At 65.0% G+C, this 20,463-nt stretch overlaps 2 protein-coding genes across 9 annotated transcripts in view; one reads left to right on the plus strand and one right to left on the minus strand.

The window, feature by feature from the left end:
- Positions 1 to 12,297, plus strand: LOC100087589 (lanosterol 14-alpha demethylase). 4 transcript variants are annotated; one of them, XM_029070982.1, is made up of 10 exons: positions 1 to 160; positions 3,995 to 4,093; positions 4,335 to 4,511; positions 5,587 to 5,713; positions 7,786 to 7,960; positions 8,132 to 8,251; positions 8,735 to 8,930; positions 10,530 to 10,625; positions 11,179 to 11,347; positions 11,610 to 12,297. In XM_029070982.1, the coding sequence occupies exons 1-10, from the start codon at positions 8 to 10 to the stop codon at positions 11,813 to 11,815; spliced, it is 1,518 nt and encodes a 505-aa protein (XP_028926815.1). In that variant the 5' UTR covers positions 1 to 7; the 3' UTR covers positions 11,816 to 12,297. The 4 variants fall into 4 exon arrangements, with proteins under 4 accessions (XP_028926815.1, XP_028926818.1, XP_028926817.1 ...); XM_029070985.2 differs by lacking the exon at positions 1 to 160 and adding an exon at positions 3,266 to 3,339; XM_029070984.2 differs by lacking the exon at positions 1 to 160 and adding an exon at positions 3,352 to 3,456.
- A 66-nt stretch (positions 12,298 to 12,363) lies between these two features.
- AKAP9 (A-kinase anchoring protein 9) overlaps positions 12,364 to 20,463 on the minus strand; it is an 89,571-nt gene continuing 81,471 nt past the window's right edge. For all 5 annotated transcript variants that reach the window (XM_029070046.1, XM_029070044.1, XM_029070047.1 and 2 more), the window contains 9 exons: positions 20,102 to 20,277; positions 19,357 to 19,468; positions 18,216 to 18,404; positions 15,993 to 16,202; positions 15,148 to 15,380; positions 14,772 to 14,857; positions 14,309 to 14,462; positions 12,859 to 12,989; positions 12,364 to 12,598 (listed from right to left, as the gene is read on the minus strand). In XM_029070046.1, coding sequence (XP_028925879.1) covers positions 12,564 to 12,598; positions 12,859 to 12,989; positions 14,309 to 14,462; positions 14,772 to 14,857; positions 15,148 to 15,380; positions 15,993 to 16,202; positions 18,216 to 18,404; positions 19,357 to 19,468; positions 20,102 to 20,277 — 1,326 coding nt within the window. In that variant the 3' untranslated portion in view covers positions 12,364 to 12,563. The remainder of the gene's footprint in view (positions 12,599 to 12,858; positions 12,990 to 14,308; positions 14,463 to 14,771; positions 14,858 to 15,147; positions 15,381 to 15,992; positions 16,203 to 18,215; positions 18,405 to 19,356; positions 19,469 to 20,101; positions 20,278 to 20,463) is intronic.

Raw genomic sequence — 20,463 nt, forward strand, 5'->3', positions numbered from 1 at the left:
GTCGGCGATGGCGCGGGTCGGCGGGTCGGAGGCGGGCGGCTCGGTGCTGGGGCAGGTGACGGGGGGCAGCCTGCCGTCCACGCTGCTCGCCGCCTGCCTCTTCACCCTCAGCCTGGGCTACCTGCTCCGCCGCGCCCGGGCCCGCTCAAAACCCGGCCCGGTAGGTGCCAAGCGGGGGCCCGGGGAAGCGGGGGGCCGACCGGGAGGGGGGCCGGGGGCCGGGGAGGGAGATGGGGGCGGATCGGGGGCCGGGGATGAAGATGGGGATGAAGATGGGGGTGGATCTGGGGCCGGGGATGAAGATGGGGGTGGATCTGGGGCCGGGGATGAAGATGGGGGTAGATCTGGGGCCGGGGATAAAGATGGGGGTGGATCTGGAGCCGGGGATGAAGATGGGGGTGGATCTGGGGGCGGGGATGGAGTGCGAGGTGGAACGGGGCCCGGGGATGAAGATGGGGGTGGATCTGGGGCCGGGGATAAAGATGGGGGTCGATCTGGGGCCGGGGATGAAGATGGGGGTAGATCTGGGGCCGGGGATGGAGTGCGGGGTGGATCTGGAGCCAGGGATGAAGATGGGGGTGGATCTGGGGCCGGGGATGAAGATGGGGATGAAGATAGGGGTGGATCTGGGCCCGGGGATGAAGATGGGGGTGGATCTGGGCCCGGGGATGAAGATGGGGGTGGATCTGGGGCCGGGGATAAAGATGGGGGTGGATCTGGGGCCGGGGATGAAGATGGGGGTAGATCTGGGGCCGGGGATGGAGTGCGGGGTGGATCTGGAGCCGGGGATGAAGATGGGGGTGGATCTGGGGGCGGGGATGGAGTGCGAGGTGGAACGGGGCCCGGGGATGAAGATGGGGGTGGATCTGGGGCCGGGGATGAAGATAGGGATGAAGATGGGGGTAGATCTGGGACCGGGGATGGAGTGCGGGGTGGAACAGGGGCCGGGGATGAAGATGGGGGTAGATCTGGGGCCGGGGATGGAGTGTGGGGTGGAAAGGGGGCTGGAAATGGAGATGGGGGTGGATCTGGGGCCGGGGATGGAGTGCGGGGTGGATCTGGGGCCGGGGATGGAGTGCGGGGTGGAACGGGGGCCGGGGATGGAGATGGGGGTGGATCTGGGGCCGGGGATGGAGTGCGGGGTGGAGCAGGGGACGGAGCAGGGCCCGGGCCTCGGGACCCGCCGAGGTCAGCGGGCGGCCCGCCGGGCCCGGTGGCGGGAGCGGCGGCGGCGGCGGCCCGGGCGGCGCTGGCGGCCGTGCGGCTGGCCGCGGCGGCGGCGGCCGTGGCCGTGGCGGCGGGCGCGGCGGCGGCGGCCGCGGCGGCGGGGCTGGGGGCGGCGGTGCTGCTGGCGGCGGCGGCGGCGACGGCGGCGGGGCTGGCGCTGGCGGGCCTGGGGGCCGTGGCGCTGGTGGCCCTGGTGGCCGCGACGCTGGCCGTGGGGATAGCGGCCGCGGCGCTGGCCGCGGTCGCGGCGCTGGCCGCGGCGGTCCTGGCCGTGGCGCTGGCGGCCCTGGTGCTGGCCGTGGCGCTGGCGGCCCTGGTGCTGGCCGCGGCCGTGGCGGCGACGGCGGCGGTGACGGTGGCGGTCCTGGCCGTGGCGCTGGCGGCGGCGACGGCGACGGCGGGGCCGGTCGGGGCGGCGCTGGTGGCGCTGGCGACTCTGGGGGCCGCGGCCGGGGCGCTGGCGGCCCTGGGCCTGAGGACGCCGGCGGCCGCGGGGGCCCGGCTGGCGGCCGCCTGTGACTGGATCGGAGGCGGCGGGCCGCGTCCTCCGGCCCGGCGGAGGTGACGGGGAGATGGGGCCGGCCGGGCGTCTGCCCGCCCGGTCTCTGGGAGCCCCGCGTCGGGGCGCCGGGGGTCCAGCCGGGCCGTGCGCGGCCCCTCCACCGCTCCCCGACCGCCACCCCCGGGGAGGAGCCGCCTTGCCCGGGGGCTCCGGCGGCCCGGGGCTCCCCCACCCACCGGGAGACGGGCGCGGACGCCTCGGCCCCCCCAGAGCTCCGGCCTACGCGGACGCTCTCTTCGCCACGACCGCGGGCCACCGGGGGTGTTTCTCGGCCGGCGGTGGCCCGGGCCTTCCCGGTGGGGCCGACGGAGGCCGCGGGGAGGACCCGTCCGCTCCCGAGGCTTCAACTACCATCTCCGTGTCGACGATTCCCCGGTCTCCCTCTCCGGTCCCGAACTCTCTCCTCCTCGGCCTCAGGTCCCCTCCCGCCTTCGGGACGTCTCTACTCGGACGTCCCGTTTCAAACGAAACTCGTCCCGGACAGAGTCCCTCACCTTCCCGCCCGAGCCCCGTCCTCCCCGCGATTTTCCCATCGGCGTAGACGGGCACCGCCGTCGTCCCGGTCTCACGAGCCCGTGACCTGGGCGGCGTCCCCCTCTCGTCTCCCTCCTTACACCTCTCTCTCCGCATCCGCGCGTTCGATCCGTCACCAGATCCTGTCGGGCTGGTTTTCACAACATCACTAAAATCTGCCCTTTCCTCTCCAGTCAAACTCCTACCGTGTTAATTCCACCGCTTATCCTCTCCCACTCTGATTACCGCATCAGCCTCCTAGCTGTCCTTCCCGCCTCCCGTCTGTCCCCGCTTCAGTCTGCTGCCCGGGTGGTCTTTCTACCAAACCGGTCTCTGTCTCCCCGCTGTTCAAGACCCTCTGCCTCAAACTCCTTATCGTTGGTTTTAACGGCACTCGGTCGTATCGCCCTCTCCTAAATTACTTCACGCATTTCCTTCCACGGCCCGGTCCGCACACTTCTGTGATGCCAACCTACTCTCTATACCTTGATCTCGCCTTTCTCGCTTCTGACCTACTGCCCGCGTTCTCCTTTTGGCCTGGAACTCCCTCCCCTTTCATGTCCGGCAGACAATCACCGTCCTCACCTTCAAAGCCTTATCGAAGGCACATCTCCAAGAAGCCTTCCCCCACAAAGCCCTCATTTCCTCTACTCCCTCTCCCTCTGCGTCGTATTTCTATCCTTCGTTCACCCCACCCTCGGCCCCACGGCAGTTAAGTCCGTATCCATAATGTCTTTCTATTCGTCTATCTCCCCCTCTAGACTGTAAGCTCGTTGTGGGCGGGGGACGCGTCTACCGGCCCTATTATATCCTCCCAAGCTCCTAGTACGGTGCTCTGCACGCAGTAAACCTGAAAAAATCTGATTGAGTCCTGGCGGGAGGCCGTGGGGCACCCCGGGGGAGCGGGGAGACCCAGTTGCGAGCTGTGGGGAATCGCGGTGCGAAGTCCCGGGTAGCAGGCTGCGGGGAGACCGGACGGGAGACCCGACGGAGCAATCTGCGGGTCTCGGCTGGGGCTGCTGCCGGCACCTGGTCCGGTGAGTGAGAGAGAGAGAGCGGTCGTGTCTGCCGTCATCTCCCTGCCCCTCCGCCTGCTTCCTCTGCCAACCCGTGGCCTGCAGACCTCGCAGATACCGGGTCCCGCGCGTGCCACGGTGAGCAAGGTTCTACGGTTCGGGCCCGTCAGCAGCCTCCGCCCGCCAGGTCAGAGCTGCACCGCTAATCTCCGCAACTTCTCATCTCCGGCTTCCACTGTGCCCGGTTGGCAGCTCTGGAGCCCAAGAAACTTGACGAGAGGGGACCGCGGGCCTGCTCTCCGCCAATTTGCCGCTAGTCCTTAACTCCTTTCTCCATAGCCGAAACAATGCTCCCCCCACCGCACCGTGCTGCGCTCCCGGCTTTTTCTCAGTAGGGCTCACCTGCAAGAATACTCACTTCCCACTCTGCCGCTCTTGAAATCCCAATTTAAGTCGCTCCTGTGCCTCTTTGTCCCTCAGTTCCATTTCTCACTTCTTTCGGGGTTCCTGCTCAGTGACAGTAATAAGAGTAGTAATAATAATAATTCGGTGCCGAGCCCTGTGTTAAGCACTGTAGTAGGCACCAGATATTCAGAGCAGACTCGAGGCTTGGATTGGGGGGAATCTTAAACCGAGACCCCCTTTGGTTAAATCTGAACTGTTCTTTCTCTTGCAGAAATTCCCACCTCACATCTTCTCGCCCATTCCTTTCCTTGGACACGCGGTGGCATTTGGAAGGAGCCCTATCGAATTTCTAGAAAACGCATACGAGAAGGTGAGTGTGTCCAGTGGCGGGGAGTGGACTCGTCCAGGCTTGCCCGGGGCGAGGTGGGGGCACGGAGACGCTTCAGGCGTGGGCCATCGGGGCCAGCGCCCGGTCTCGGCCGCCCGTCTCCGTCGCGGGACGCCTGGCGTCGGCGACCCACCGGAGCCGGTGGCCTCTTGCGGGCGGGCGCGCGCCCCGCGGACGATCTGTGGGCCTCTGCCAGCTGGGCGCGTCTCGCTCCCTCCCCCAGTACGGCCCCGTGTTCAGCTTCACGATGGTGGGCAAGACGTTCACGTACCTGCTGGGCAGCGACGCGGCGGCGCTGCTGTTCAACAGCAAGAACGAGGACCTAAACGCCGAGGACGTGTACAGCCGCCTCACCACGCCCGTCTTCGGGAAAGGAGTCGCCTACGACGTGCCCAACCCCGTACGTAGCTCGGCCCGGTTGGGGCTGCGCCTCCACCCCTCGCTCTCCGCAGTCCGCTCGCCACCGGCCGGGCGGCGGCACTGAGCTGAGTCGGGGCCCCTGGCTGAATGGGAGCCGCCCCCCACCCCGGCCCGGCTTCTCTGCCTTCCCCCTGCGGCCCCGTCCTCGTCTTTCGGTCCCCTGCGCTTACCGAGCACAACTCCCGGGCGCTCACGTCGAGCTCTTTCTGCGCCGTTCACTTATTTCAGGGTCTTTGTCCCCCCGAGCCAGACTGGAAGCCCCTCGAGGGCAGGGATCATCTTTTCTAACTCACATACCCTCGCCAGTGTGGCCCAGTCCAGGGCTGTGCTCACAGTCGGCTCTCAGAAAATGCTCTCGATCGATCCCTTTGTGCAGAGCGCTGCGCTGGGTGCTTGAGAGGAGAGTGCGGCAGAAGCAAAAAGAAAGAAGATGGGCTTCTAACCTGTCCTCTCCCCCGCTTTCCCATGGGAAAGCGCTCAGCTTCTGCAGAGCCAGTGGAGTCTGCCTCTAGACCAGGCAGATGGGGAGACCCAGGCGGGCGGCAGATGGCGGGCAGGGGCAGCCGTGGCACTTCCTCTTTGCCCGCTTCCTAAAAAGAAGGGCGACCGGGAGAGCCGTTGGGCCGAATAGGCCGGTCCCAGCTCCCCCGGGGAGCGAGGTGCCGCAGAAGCCACAAGTCCAGATCACAAAATCCTTTTCAGATGAGGGGACGTCTTCTCACTCCACCCCCACCCCCACCCAGGGTGCTTTCAGTGAAGAGCACGGGAGGGGCAGAGGAGGAGGGCCGCCCTTGTTCTCAGTCTCATTTGTAATCCCTCATCTGTAAAATGGGGATTAAGACTGTGAGCCCCACGTGGGACAACCTGATTCCCCTGTGTCTACCCCAGCGCTTAGAACAGTGCTCGGCACATAGTAAGCGCTTAACAAATACCAACATTATTATTTCATACGGCGAAGCCCACCCTGCCCGAACCCGTGCTCACCTGGACAAACCCTGGAGGGGCGGGGGCCCGACCCGGCGAGGTGCTCGCTCATCTCGCTTTCTCTTCAATAGGTGTTTCTGGAACAGAAGAAAATGTTGAAGACGGGGCTTAACATTACTCACTTCAAGCAGCACGTCCCTCTGATCGAGAAGGAAACGAAGGAATACTTTGCAAGTTGGGGAGAGAGTGGAGAAAAAAGTAAGTGAGGTGTTGAATGATCTGGGATCTGAGGCCATCCCAAATCGCCCTCCATTGTGAGGCCGCCCAGTGGAGGAGTGCTCCCGGGGGAGCGTTGCTCGCTCGGTGCCGGGTCACCGAGGGAGAGTCGGGGACGGAGCGGGGAGAGTCGGGGGGTGTCGGATAGCCCGGGCTGGGTCACGGGGGGAGAATCGGGGACGGAGAGGAGAGAATCAGGAGCGTTGGGCACTCTGTGCTGGGTCAGGGATGGAGAGGGGAGAGTCAGGGGTGTTGAATGATCCATGCTGGGTCACTTGGGGGGAGTCTCCTATCTTCCCCTCTCTTCGAAACCTTGGATGTCCCACCGACCCCACAGACTTAACAGGTCCATACGGAACTCCTCGTCTTCCCACCTAAACCCCGTCCTCCACCCAGACTTTCCCAACGCCGGAGACGGCAACACCATATTCCATCTCTCACAAGCCTGTAACCCTGACGTCGTCCTCGACTCATCTCTCCCGTTCAACCTGCACGTTCGGTCTGTCCCCACGTCCCGTGGGTTCCACCTTCGCAACATCTCTAGAATCCGCTCTTCTCCGTCCGAACCGCTGCCGTGCTGATCTGAGCATTTATCCTACCCCGCCTCGACTACCGAAGCAGCCTCCTCGCCGACCTCCCTACCTCCCGTCTCTTCCCGCTCCAGTCCTTACTTCCGTTTGCTGCCCGGATTGTTTTTCTCAGTAAGAGTTCAGTCCGTGCCTCCACATTCCTTAAGAACATCCAGTGGTTGCCCGCCGTCCTCCGCGTCGAACAGAAACTCCTTACCCTCGGCTTTAAAGCACGCAGTCGGCTCTCTCCTTCCTATCTTACCTTGCCGCTGCCGGTGCCTGGCACATAGTAAGCGCTTAACAAATACCAAATTATTATTACCGCTCTCCCGACCTTCAAAGCCCTCCTAAAATCACATCTCTTCCAAGAAGCCTTACTCCCTAGCCCGTCTGCTTCTCCCGTGCATCTCGACCGGTATCTTTAAGCACTTGCTATTTGTCCCACGGGACTTGGGTACCGATCTGTAATTTATTTTAAGGTCCGTCTCCCCCTCAAGAGTGTACGCCCCATATGGGCAGGGAACGTGCTGCCGACCGTATGGAACCGTACTCTTCCGAGTGCTTAATCCAGATTGTCTCTGCACATGGTAAGCACTCAGATACCATCGACCGGTTGAGAGGCAGGGTTGTTGGATGGTCCATGCTGGACCGCCGAGGTGAGAGTCAGAGTTACGTCAACCACTGTTTTAAGCACCGGGGTGGATACAAGTTAATCGGGTCGGACACAGTCCCTGCCCCATATACGTGGGGGCTCACATTCTGAGCAGGCGGGAGAACAGATATTTCATCCTCATTTTACAGATGAGGAAAAGGAGACCCAGAGCAGTTAAGTGACTTGCCCGAAGTCACACAGCAAGTTGGCAGTCCCGTCCTCCGACTCCCAGACCTGTGCTCTTTCCCTAAGGCCGCAAAGCTTCATTGGGACTCCGGGGTCGTTGGATGGTCCGTCCCGGGTCACGGGGGGAGAGTCAGGGAGGAAGAGAGGAGGGTCAGGGGTTTTGGCTGGTCCAGCTCTAGCCCTGAGGGTGGACAGGCGGGAAGGCGACCGACACATGGCTCTTTCCGGCATCTCGGTGCCTCTGTTGGAGACCGTCCTGGGCTGGGGGACCCCGGGGCTCAGTGGGGGATGTGGCAGTGACCGTAAGGACGGAGCCATCTGTTAAACGCCCACTATACACCAAGCGCCGCGCCGACCACTGGGGTGGCCCCGCAGGGGGCCGGCGTTCTAAGGGGGAGGGGAATCCCCACCTTACAGACGAGGAAACAAGCTCAGAGAAGGGAAGTGACTTGCCCGAGGTCCCAGAGGGGGACTGGAACCTCGGTCTGCTGGCTCCGAGGCTCGGGCTCCGTCCGCCAGCCCAAGCGGCTTCTCTGGGACGATTTGGACGGCTCGAAAAGGGGCGGAAGAGCCCAGCTGTCTCGTGCGGGAGTTGAGGGGCTCGGGTGGAAGCGTGTCGACCGTCAGCTTGCGCTGCTCCTCGGCAGACCTGTTCGAGGCCCTGTCCGAGCTGATCATCTTGACGGCCAGCCACTGCCTGCACGGGCGCGAGATCCGGAGCCAGCTGACCGAGAAGGTGGCCCAGCTGTACGCGGACCTGGACGGCGGCTTCAGCCACGCAGCCTGGCTCCTGCCCGGCTGGCTGCCCCTGCCCAGCTTCAGGTACCGTCGGCTCCCCGGCTGAGGCCGCCCGAGGGAGGGGCCGTCTCTTCCCGGGAAGGCAGGTGTGCGGAGCCGGGTCGGGCCCGGCCGGGGCCACCTGGGGACGGGGTCAAGAGCCGGGAGGGGTTAGGGTGCGGTCGGGCCGGGGGTCAGCCCGCTCTCTGTCCGCAGGCGCCGGGATCGAGCCCACAGGGCCATCAAGAAGATCTTCTACGAGGCCATCCAGCGGCGCAGGGAGACGCGGGAGCCAGTGGACGACATCCTGCAGACTCTCCTAGATGCCTCGTACAAGTGAGGGCCGGCCCCTCACGCTCCCCAGCCCGGGCCCCAGGCCTGGCGTTGCCTGCACGGCCGCTGGCCCCGACGAGCGTATCTCAGGCTGCCCTTGGACGGGGGAGCCTCGGGGGTCGCAGGGAGGGAGGCCCGGCAGTGCCCCGGCAGGATCCGCCCGGCGGCCCAGTCGGTCCATCAGTGGGATTTAGTGAGCGCTTATAGGGGCCAGATCACGGACCGAGTTTGGGAGAGTATAACAGAGCGGGTAGACACGATCCCTCCCTCAAAGGACTCGCTGTCTCAAGTGCAGACCGGGGAAGGGGCAGAGTGCAGGGGTCTGTCTTTCCGTCGGGGCGGTGGAAGCGGGGGTGGGATGAGTATTCCGGCGCTTCGGGGGCACCGGTCCCCGGGGCGAGGGCGCTGCAGGGGGAGGAGGGAGGGTCGCCGGGCTGCCGGGGCCGACGCGGTCAGCGTGGTCAGCGTGTGCATGTGGGTCTCCAGGGACGGCCGTCCGCTGACGGACGACGAGGTGGCGGGGATGCTCATCGGGCTGCTGCTGGCCGGCCAGCACACGTCGTCCACCACCGGCACCTGGCTGGGCTTCTTCCTGGCCAGGGACCGGCGGGTCCAGGCCCAGTGCTTCGAAGAGCAGAAGCGCGTCTGCGGGGACGACCTGCCGCCGCTCAACTTCGACCAGGTGGGGCCGCGCGGGCTGGGGCCGGGACCCTAGGGTGGGGTGGGGCACTTCGGCCCGGGCCTTGAGCGGCGCAGGTGCTTCCGTCCAGTATGGCAGAGGGTTGTCGGGGCGGGGACTTGTTCCCGCAGTTCTCCTCCCAGTCACTCCAGAGCCAGGGACGGGAAGGGGCGGGTGGCTCTGCCAGGGGCCACCAGGTGCCTACTCCAGGGCCGACACTCCCGGTCCCCAGGAGGTCCCAGTGGGGTCACGTGGGCCTGTTGGAAAGCAGTGGGGAAAGAGCCAGTGGAAATTGAATTTGGCATTCGGGGAAGGAAGAAGGGTGGGGAAAGATAAGTTGTGGAGAAATGGGGACGGGCACAGGTGGCAAGAGTGAGTTTTGAAACTGGCAGGAGGGTTGCAGTGAATTGGGAGGTGGTAGATCTAGGGCGTCGGCAAGATTATCGGGAGCCAGAAGAGGGAGGTGGGGGTGTAGGAGGAGGAAGTTGGAAGTCTGGAATACTTGGTGTGGGCGGGTGGTCAAATTATCCTGGGGGGGGAGGTGAGGACCTTCGAGATGGACGAGGCCCGGCCGGCGTCTGCACTGCTGCCGGCGATGCTCCGCACCTCGCGGACCAGAGTGGAGGAGGCGACGCGAGCCCTTGGGTCGGACAGTGGAGCAGGACAGCGGAGGAAGGGCTGGGGAGCGAGGGAGGGGAGTGCGGTGGACGGGGCGGAAGCGAGGGTCGGATCGGTGCCCCGAGAGGGGGTGATTGGATTCCGAGACCGAACGGAGCGTTCGGGTTTGAGGGGCGTCTCGGACGGGGTGGAGAGACTGGGGGACGGGAGAGGGGGTGTGAGAGAGAGAAGGTAGGTGAGGAGGGCGTGGGGGGAGAGTGGAATTTTAGAGTCGGTGAGGTAAGAGATGATGAAATGGAGCCTTGTCCAAGGCGGTGACTGGGTGAGGTGGAACCGCGTGAGAAGGAGTGGGTGTCGGAAGGCTTGTTAGGAACATCCACGGGGACCCTGGAGTCTCTGAGGATCAGCGTAGGGACAGGAGGAGAGAAGGAATGCGAGAAAGGGAGAGAAGTGGTTCGGAAAATCGGAGGTGGGGTCGAGGGAGGGCGCTAGATGACGGCGACCCGTAATTGGAGCGGGTGGTGTGAGATTCAGAGGAGGGGAAAGAGAGGGTTAGGGGAGGTGGGGTGGGGTGAAAGTGGGACTCTTCCCCCTTTCCCCCTGAGTTTTGGAAAGTGGGAGAAAGATGAGGCCCTGTTCAGGGAGGGCCCTGGGTCAGGACAGTTCAAGGGCGAAGGGGAGTTTTGCCCACGATGGAGCCGGGGGTTCCCAGGCTACCTCTGGGTGGGGCAGGTGGGCAGGGGAGGAGCCCGGGGCCGCAGCTTCCCTCCCAGGGGTGGGCGGGCCGCACGGCCGACGTTGGATTCTACGAGGCTCTAGGAGGGAGGTGGCACGGGCGGGCGCTTAGGCCGCAGGGGAGCCGGGCCCGGCCCCGGTCTGCTGCGGGGGGGCCGTGCTTCCCCTTTCCCCGGGCCCCCGCGGGGCCCACGGGGGTGGTTTTACCGGCCAGAGGGTGCTCACCGGCTGCTTCGTGTCTGGCTTCAGCTCAAAGATCTGACGGTGCTGGATCGCTGCCTGAAAGAGACGCTGAGGCTCAGGCCGCCCATAATGACCATGATGAGGATGGCCAGGACCACCCAGGTGAGCGCCCGACCGGGGGCGCCGCCCGCCGGGCCACGGAACCCGGCCCGACCCCTTGGGGGGGGGGCGAAGGTCTTCCGCCGAGAAGCTCTGCCCGCCGGGCCGGTACCCGCAGCCGAGGGGGCTTGGGGGCCTGCGAGAGGGGGAGATGGATGCGGAGGCGGTGCAGGTGGACCAGCCAAGCCTCCCCACTGGCGTTGGGGCTCGCTGCCAATCAGCCGGGAGACCCTCGCGTCGCGGGGGGGGGGTCGGCTTCCCTGGAGCCCTGCCGGCGGCCCTCGGGGGCCGGGTCTGGTGGGTGGCCGCTGACGCGCTCTCCCCCGACCTGCCCGGATCGGCGTGGCCCCCTCCGCCGGGTGCGGCGTGATCACGGCCCAGTCCACGCCGCTGCCCGGGGCCGGAGCGCGGCATTACGCCGTCCCCTTTACTGCCGCCTCCTTCCCGGGGATTGGTCTGTGTCCCCGGTCGCCGGGGTCGACCCCCCCAACGCCCGCAAACCCACCGCCAACTCTCCCCTTCCCTCCCCTCCTCACACACACCCCTGTTCTTGCAGACGGTGGCGGGCTACACCATTCCTCCGGGCCACCAGGTCTGCGTGTCCCCCACGGTGAACCACCGGCTCAGGGACTCCTGGATCGAACGTCTGGACTTCAACCCCGACCGCTACCTCCAAGAAAACCCTGCGGCCGGCGAGAAGTTCGCCTACGTGCCCTTCGGGGCCGGTGAGTGGAGGTGTCGGGCAAGGGCAGGTGGGCCCCCGTGGTCCGGAGGCCCCGGGACCACCTGGTCGCGGCGGGGGGAGCCGGCCCCAAGGGCTTTAACGCGGCTGGGGCCGCCCAGGGGGCCTAGACGGATGCCGCCCTCTGCCTGGCGGTTGCTGGCCTGGGCGCGGGCACGGGGAGGGCGACCATCTGGGGTTGAGGCGGAGGTACCAGGGGCGGTCTGGGGCGCCGCCGTCCCCTAACGCCTCTGTTGCTGTTGCAGGTCGCCACCGCTGCATCGGAGAAAACTTCGCCTACGTGCAGATCAAGACCATCTGGTCCACCCTGCTCCGACTCTACGACTTCGAGCTCCTCGACGGCTACTTCCCCACCGTGAACTACACCACCATGATCCACACGCCCAACAACCCCGTCGTCCGCTACCGCCGCCGGCTCGCGGGCGAGGCGGGGGGCGGCGGCCGCCCTTAGGATCCGGGCTGGGCTCGGCGGGGTCGACGCGGGCTCCGCCCCGTGCCCGCGCGTCTGCTCGGGTGGCGCGCCACATCGACGGTGACGGGTTTCTGACCTAAAGGTACCCGTTTTGAAAAACCGGCGGGTTCGTTCACCACACGACCCGCCCGGTCTGGAAATCGCCGCCCGCGCCGGCACGGATCCATCCACGCCCGTGGGTAAAACGATGCAGGAATCTTTATTCAGAACTTTTGACAAAATACCCCAGAAATTCAAAACTTCTACCCTTACAAAAATAGGTCTCTCCAAGTGAGACTGTCTGTCCGCCCGCCCACCCGCCCCCACGGCCCCCACGGCCGCGGAGCCCCAAGGGCCCCTCCCTCCTTCCACCCACCTGATAAATTAATCCTTCCTTATAAGTTAATCATTTAAATTAGCATTCCACCACTCTACAGGTCATTGGCTGATGATTGTGCTTCAATATACACAAACCGCTCGTATCCACACCTTCCAGTCGGTGGCGGGGGGGGGGGGGGGGGGGGCGGGGGACGACACGGGGGGGGGGATCGGGGGGGGGGCGGCGCGGAGCGCGACGGCCACTGCCGGGGAGCCGCCACTCCCTCCCGCTCGGCCTACGTGCGGTGTCGGGCCCGGCATCTACACGTCACGGAAGCACAGATGGACGGACGGAGGCGGCACAAGCGTACGAAAGGCGACACTTCCCCGCGGGCTCCGATCCGGCCGCCGCGGGGGGAGGGCTCGGCCATCATCTCCTCCCCCCGGCGTGGACGGCGGAAGACCCTGGCGAGGGAGAGACGAGAGTCTCGGTGGGACCCGGGCGGAACCGGGCCGAGGGGCGGCCGCAACCGGCCCCGCGGGGACCGCCTAGACCGCCACGCGGCAGGGCCGAGCGAGGGCCGGGGAGGTTCAAGGGACTCTCCCGTACACGGATTCTCCCCCCCGGCCCGCGCCCCCCTCCCGGCAGGCCCCTCCCCGTGGCTCGGCATCCCGGACGTGCCCCCCGCGGGAGGGGCGGAGACGCCCGGGGCGGGGGCGGGTACCTGGCTGGGCGCTCCCGAGCCGCCTCTGCAGGGCCTCGAGCCGGCCGATGTAGTCGGTCAGCGCCCGGTCGGGATCGTAATTCTGCAGCTGGGAACAGGCTAGCGAGGCGGGGCCGAGGTCGGCGGGGAACCTGGGGAGGACCGAAGTGGCCGACGCCTCAGGTCGGGACCCGGTAGGGGGAAGAGCGGGGGGATCCGGCAGCTCCTCGGCTCACATCCACCTCCGTGCCCCTGCCCCCCCGGATCGGGGGTTGTCTGACACCGTCCTCTCCTGGTTCTCCTCCTCTCTGGCCGCTGCTCCTCCTCCGCCTCCCACCTCCTAACTGTAGGGATCCCCCGAGGCTCGGTTCTGAGTATTCCCCATCTACTCCTCCCTTGGAGGACTCGCCCGCTTCTACGGCTTCAACTACCCTGTCGACACCAGCGATGCCCCCATCTCCATCTCCAGCTCTGATCTCTCCCCCTCTGCAGTCTCACGCCTCCTCCTGGTCTTCGGGATATCTGAGAGCGCTTAACCAATATCATCATCATCATCATCATCATCGTCATCTTTATGTCCCGCCAACGCTTTGTGAACCATCTGCCCACCGATATCCTGTCTTCCCCCGACTCTCCCATCACCGTAGACAACACTGCCACCTTCCCCGTCTCACGTGACCGCAACCCTGGCATCCTCCTCCTCTCATCTCTCTGTGAACCCATGTGCTCAGTCAGAACGTCTCCAGCATCTGCCCCCTCCTCTCCAGCCAAATGATTACACCGCTGATTTAAGCATCAGTCGTACCCCACCCTGACTACTGCATCAGCCTCCTCCCCGCGACTCACAAACCTCCAGCGGTTGTCCGTTTACCTCCACGACACACGGAAACTCCTTACCCGTGTCGTAAAGGCCCGCAACCGGCTCCCTGCCACACTCAGCCTCTCTCGCCGAACTCTTTGCTCCCCCAGTACCAATTTATAGTACTCTCATCCCGTCTCTCGTCGTCAACCCCTGCTCGCGCCCTCCCTCTGCCCGGGACAACCTCCCCCTTCCTGTCTGTCCGGCCACCCCCTCCCAACTTCAACTAAAATCGCATCCCCTCCGGGACGCGTTTCCTGACTGACCTCTCGGCTTTGGGGAGCTCCCCTCCCTCGCCACCGTAGCCCTCCTGGACGGGTCTTTAAATTCTGCCGTACCCGGCCAAGAGCACGGGACCCCGCTCCGCGCAGAGTAGGCTGAGCGCTCCTCGAGGGCAGCAATCGCGTCAACTAACTACTGACCCCTTCCAGGAGGTCGGTGCAGAATCTTAAGAGCTCGGCAAACACCGCTGCTGGACGGATGGAGATCTGACCGCCGCCGGCTCTTGAACCGTATCGGCTCAGACGCGCGTGGATCTCCGACGTGATTACCGAAAGCTGGGGGAGGTACCGGAGTGAGAGGCACCGCCGCCTGGGATCCACGCGATCTCACCTGTGAGGGGAGGGCCCGGCAGAGTGAGGGCGGTCCCCATCCGCCCTGTAGCGGTACGGGGCGGCGGCGGCGGCGGCTCTCTGCTCCACCAACAGCTCCAGAAGCCCGGCCGGGGGCAGGCACGTGCGTTCCACCCCGAGCTCCGGCCACGGTCCTGGGGAGGGAACGCCGACGACCCCTGGAGTCCCGTGCCCCAGCCGGCAGGCGGACGGATAGCGGGGCGGGGGGGGGGGGGGGGGGGGCGCCCCTTCCCGTGGAAAGCTGTCTGCCCCCGCCCACCCGCCACCCGTGGAACCGGCCCTCCCGGCTGGAGACAAGCGGCCCCTCGGGAAGAAGAACGGGAGTAAGGACGGGTGATGACATCGAGCAGGCGGTCGGACTGACAGATCGCCACAGGTCCGTGCAGGAGGGTGGCGAGGGGTGGGCTGAGAGGGGAGGGGGATTGGGGCGGGGCCGTCCTTACCTGAGCCGGACCCGGGGCCGTCCCTGATGGCGACGGTGGGGCCAGATCCTGCCAGCCGTTGCCACCGGCGAACCAGGAACCGCATCCTACAGAGGAGGAGGCGGCAGGGTGGGGAGAAAGCTCAGCCAACGGCCCGGCAGCGACGTGGGGACGGACGACCGTGCCTGACGACGGCAAGGGGCACTGAAGGCTGGGGGCTGGGCGTAGGCGAGACTCCGCCGCTGCGTCTCAGCGGGTCATTCTTTCCCCAGATTCCCAGGCCCACCCCCGCCTGGGGTGCAGGGGTGAACGCCTCCCGTGTCTGGGGAGACACATACACACAGACACACACACACACACATCCTCAACACCATTCCTGGGGCGGCGACGCTATTACCTGGAGATCGCAACCGACACCCGGGCGGCCGAGCGGAACCTGGTGAGGGCCGGGGGTGGCGGCGGGCCGGGTTCCGGGGCCGCAGGGGCCGGCTGCCCCGCCATGCGGGAGATGAGGACCAGGGTGGCTTCCTCACACGCCTGGAAGCCTCCCAGGAGGAGCAGCAGGTATTTCTTCTGGTAGACCAGGGCCTTTCGGTAACCCTCGGCCCGCAGGAACCGGCTGTACATCCTCTGCGGAGAAGGACGGGCCCTGCTTGCAGCCCGCACGGTCCCCGGGGCTGCGCCCCCCCCACCCCCCTCGCACAGCCCGATGGGGTCGGGGGGAGACCGAAGCACAGTGGGGCCGATGACCGCCCCCCGGGGGCCAGGGGACGGGAGGCGGCAGGTGGAAGGTGGACACCGCCTGGTTCTCCTCCTCCATCTCCCGCCCGCCTGCCTTCCCCGCCTCTGGGGGGGCCGGTCCGCCGCCGGCCCTGAACAATTCATCCCAACGGCAGCGACCGCCGCCAGCCCGCCAGCCCTAAAGGATCGATCCCAGCTTCCCTGCCGCCACCTAGGCGGCCCGTTAGGAGTGATGACGAACTCCGTCCTGGGGGAATGGGTCTGGTGGCTCAACGGGCATTAACTCACCGTGTTGGCCTAGGAGAGAAATGGATCAAAATCCACTGAGCGGGGGCAATGGGCAGCAGGGGAAATGGCGGGATGCGGGGGAGAAAGCGGGCAATGGGGCTCACCCGGCACCCCCAGAACGAGTAGCACCTCCCTCGGATTCCCGAGACCCGGGAGCGCGAGAGAACGAGGGGGTGAGGGGCGGAAGGGCACACCCAGAGCCGAGGCCCCCACCTTCAGGACGGCGCTGTCCGGATCCAGGCCGAGGCCGAGGTCCCGCAGCAGGGTTTCGTTCCTCAGTTCCGCCTTGAGCCTGCCCAGTTCGGCCTGTGCCCGCCTCAGGGCCCGCTGCAGCGCTGCCTTCTCCCGGCTCCAGGCCTGGCGCTCACAGGCGGGAAGGGCATCGGGGCGGGCGGCGACTCCGGCCAGGTGAGGACCGCCGGGCTGTGGACGAGGGGACGTCTGCCTCTCTGCACGCCGGCTCCCCCTCCCGCCACCGGGACCCCCTCCTCCTGGGGGTCCCGCTCGGGCCGTCCCAAACCCATCCCCGCATCTCCCGGCCCAAGCGCTTTCTTCAGGTCAGTGGCAGCCGGCGGGGAGGCTCGGCCCCACCCTCCGCCCCTGGCTCTCATCTGCCACGTTCTGCGTCTGTCGGTTCCTCCTCCGCAACATCTCCGGAACCCACCCCTTCCTCTCCATCCAAATCACCACCACGCTGATCCAGGCCCTTAGCCTATCCTACCTTGATTCCTGCCTCCAGCCTCTCCCCGCTCCAGTCGATACTACACTCGATCATTTTTCTAAAAAAAAGTTCGGTCTACATCTCCCCACTTCTCGAAAACCTACCGGCGGCCGCCCCGCCGCTTCCGCGTCGAAGAAAACCCCCCTGCCGACAACTCTCAGGCACTCGGTCACCTTACCTCGCCGATCTCTCGCTACAGCTCGGCCCTCACGTTTCGCTCCTCTACTGCCAAGCTGCTAGGTACTCGGACGTTTCATTTCCCCCGCTCCCTCTCCCTTCTGAGTCTCCGAAGCACTTGGATCTGTATCCATTAAGCGCTTGCTATTCGCCCCATCCTGGGCCCGCACGAGCACTCACATATATATCCGTAATGTATTTTAATACCTCGCTCCCCCTCTAGATCGTAAGCTCCTCGCGGGCAGGGATCGTGCCTACCGACGCTGTCGTTACTGTACTCTCCCAACTGCTCAGTATAGTGCTCCGCACGCAGTAAGCAAACACTCAATACGTACCGCTGACTTTTCTCAAACATCGTTCCGCACACGTCTGTCTCCCCACTCCTCAAAACCTTCCACGGGTGGCCCATTCCTCTCCCCGTCAAGAAGAAGCCCTCCACCATCAGTTTTAATAATAATAATAATGATGGTATTTGTTAAGCACTCACTATGTGCCAGGCACTGTTCTAAGCGCCGGGGTGGATACAAGCAAATCGGGTTGGAGACAGTCCCTGTCCCACGTGGGGCTCACAATCTCAATCCCCATTTTACAGATGAAGGAACTGGGGCCCAGAGAAGTGAAGTGACTTGCCCAAGGTCACACAGCAGCCAAGTGGCGATGCCAGGATTAGAACCCATGACCTTCTGCTCCCAGGCCCGGGCCCTAACCACTACTCCATGCCGCTTTTCAGGCACTCAACCAGCTCTCTCTCCCTCACAGCTTATCCTCTCTCCTTCCACCACATCCCGGCTGGCACTCGATTCACTGGCTACACCTCGGTCTCGTCACCGCCGTCACCGCCCACCCCTTCGCTCGCATCCTCCCTCCTGCCCGGAATTCCTCCCCGTCCCCTACCTGGCAAGCGCCCACTCTCCCCATCTGCGAGGCCCATCTGAAAGCCCATCCCCTCCGGGAGGCCTCCCCGGATTCATCTGTCGCCTCCCCACCCCGTGGTCCTCCGTCTGCCACCTGGGCACGCTTGCTCCTCCAACCTGAGCGCTTCCGTCCTCGCGACTTCCCGCAGCGCTTGGAGAAACTCCTTCCATACCCCCTTACCCGAGCGCTAACAGGTGGGCGTCTCCCCTTCCCCTTCACCCTCCTATCGCTAAATGATTATGCCACCTGCCTCCCCTGGCAGTAAAAGCTGCTCTCGGAGGGCTGCGAGCCCAGCCCGGAACCTGTCGAGTAGAGCCAGATCACCCCCTTAAACTGGGGTTTAAGGCAAGGCAAAGGAGACCCGGCGGGGGGAGTGAAGGGGGGGAGCACCGCCACCTGGGCTGGAAGTCCCACCTGCTCCCGACTCGAGTACGTGAGAGCACGCCGCGGGGCTGGAGAGAAGGAGAGAGGGGGACAGAGAGAGGAGGGCTACCGGGTGAGCGAGGGGGTCTGCAGAGGACACCTTGGGACTCCCAAGCTGCCACGTCCCAGTGCTAGGAAGAAGCCAGGACCCCGGGCCTGTTGGAAAACCAGACCGCCAGAGGCCCCGAGGAAAGACTCACGTCGTCGTCGCCGCCCCAGGATCCTCTCTGCCGATACCATCTGACCTCCTCCTCCAGCTTCAGGATGGCGTGGCGCAAGTCGTTCTTCTCGGCGGTCAGCCGGCTGACGTGCCCGGTCAGCTCCGCGCTCTGTCTCAGCAGCCTCTCCGTCAGCGCCGACCCCGGGCCGCCCGGGGTCCCCGCGGGGAGCTGGAAAGGAGACCGCCGTCACAAAACCCGGCCGCCCCAGTTCACACGGCGGTGGGGGAGACGGGGGTCGGAGACGGTGACAGAGGGAGAGGAAGGAGACCGCGGTAGCGAGGCCCCAGCTCGTCAGAATCCCTTTACAGGGGGCTCTGCCCTGGGAAGAGTCCCCACGGCGGAAGGGACGGGAAAACTCGGGGAGCACCCTACTTCCCGCGGCCCCCAAGCTAGAGGGTTGGCTGGCCCGCCCCGCCCCCGGCCAAGAAGCAGCTGGGATGGAGGCGGCGGGGCACAGGGGCTCGCCCTTCCACCTTTTTCCCTCAAAGTTTTCCTCTGAGCTTACACATCTCCTCCAAGAGGCCTTCCCTGATTAAGCCCCCTTTTCCCCAGCTCACTCTCCCTTCTGTGTCATCTAGGCATTTGACTCTGTGACCTCTGGGCATTTGATATTTACCCCACCCCGAGCCCCAGAGCACTTACGTATGTATCTTTAAATCGCGTGTTAGAAATTATTCATTTACATTAATACCCGTCTCCCCCAAAGACCGTAAGCTCGTTACGGGCAGGGAACACGCCTGCTAATTCTGTTGCACCGTACTCTCCCAAGCGCTCGGTACAGTGTTCCGCACATGGTAAGCGCTCAATAAATACCAGTGACCGACTGATCCAAGCTGCAGACCCGAGCCGACCCCATCGCTCCCCCGCCACAGATCCCTATGGCACCGGGAGCCGGGTGGGAAAGTTTTGGGCCGGATCCCCGAGGCCGAACTTCAACAGCCGTGGGCAGGGCGGGCAAGGAGGGCAAACAGGCCGACCGGGAGCTCTATCTGGGGGTTCGGTCAGCCCACTGCCCTTCTCGCCCATCCCCTCCAGGCGGGTCCCGGCTTTCTCGGGGCCCCAGAGGGACCGAGCCTGGCCCGGCAGCCCCACGGCCCCCCCGCCCCAGGACGAGCTTCACCTCCTCCCCGGGCTGCGCAGGCCCGGGCCACTTCAGCAGTCGGAAGATGACGCCGTCGACGTCTCTCTGCAGCCAGGCAAAATCCTCGTCGTCCTCCGTGTCGAAGGGCAGCCTGAGGGGACATAAACAGGAATTAATCAATCACGTTTATTGAGTGCTTATTATCTGCAGGGCACTGTATTAAGCGCTAGGGAGAGGACGGTATACCGATATAATGGACACATTAGCTGCCTACAGTGAGTTTACAGTCCAGAGGGGGGGAGACACGATGATAAATACATAAATTACAGGTACGGACATACGTGTTGTGGGACCGGGATGGGGGGGATGAATAAAGACAATAAATCAGGGCGACACAGAAGGGAGTGGAAGAAACGGAAAAAGACTTAGGGAAGGCTTTTTGGAGGAGATGGGCTTTCAATAAGGCTTTGGAAGTGGGGAAAGAGTAATTATCTGTTGGATATGAAGAGGGAGGGCGTCGCGGGATGTGGGCAAGAGGTCTGCGGCCAGACAGATGAGAAGCCGGTGGGGGATTCCTCTACCCCTTCTCCTCCAATCCGCCGGGCGCTCCCCTACCCTTGTCCCACCACTTCCTCCTCTGGTCCACTGGGTCCTTCCCTGTCGCCGTGCCTCCTCCTTTGAACTGTACGGGAACGGGCCACACCCCCAACACCCCCCGGCCCACAGAGATGTGACGAGAATTGGGCTGGGAGTTGAGAGGGCTGAGGGATGGGGGAAACCTGACCTGCTGGAGGCTTTCTGAGCCAGGCGTTCGAGCCGCGAAGCCACGTGCTGCAGGGTCTGCTGCACCGGCCCCCGACACTCTCCGGCCCCGCCATCTTCCCCGTTGACGCCCACCCTGTCCGTCTTCTGCTGGAGCACCCAGTTCCTCGTTCTGTCGCTGGGGAGGTCCCAGGGAGCCTGAGGAGAGGGGGCCCGGTCACACGGAGGCGCCGGCGGAACCGCCGTGATTCCCCCCCACGCTGACCCGTGAACTCTCTCCCCGCTCCCTGTAAGGTGTTCTCCTCATCCCCCATGCCCTCCCCAGCCTACCCATCCCACTTTGAACGGGCTCCAGCCTGTTCATCAGCTGTCATCCTGATACAG

The sequence above is a fragment of the Ornithorhynchus anatinus genome, chromosome 8, assembly GCF_004115215.2.
Source record: "Ornithorhynchus anatinus isolate Pmale09 chromosome 8, mOrnAna1.pri.v4, whole genome shotgun sequence".
Classification (NCBI taxonomy): Eukaryota; Metazoa; Chordata; class Mammalia; order Monotremata; family Ornithorhynchidae; genus Ornithorhynchus; species Ornithorhynchus anatinus.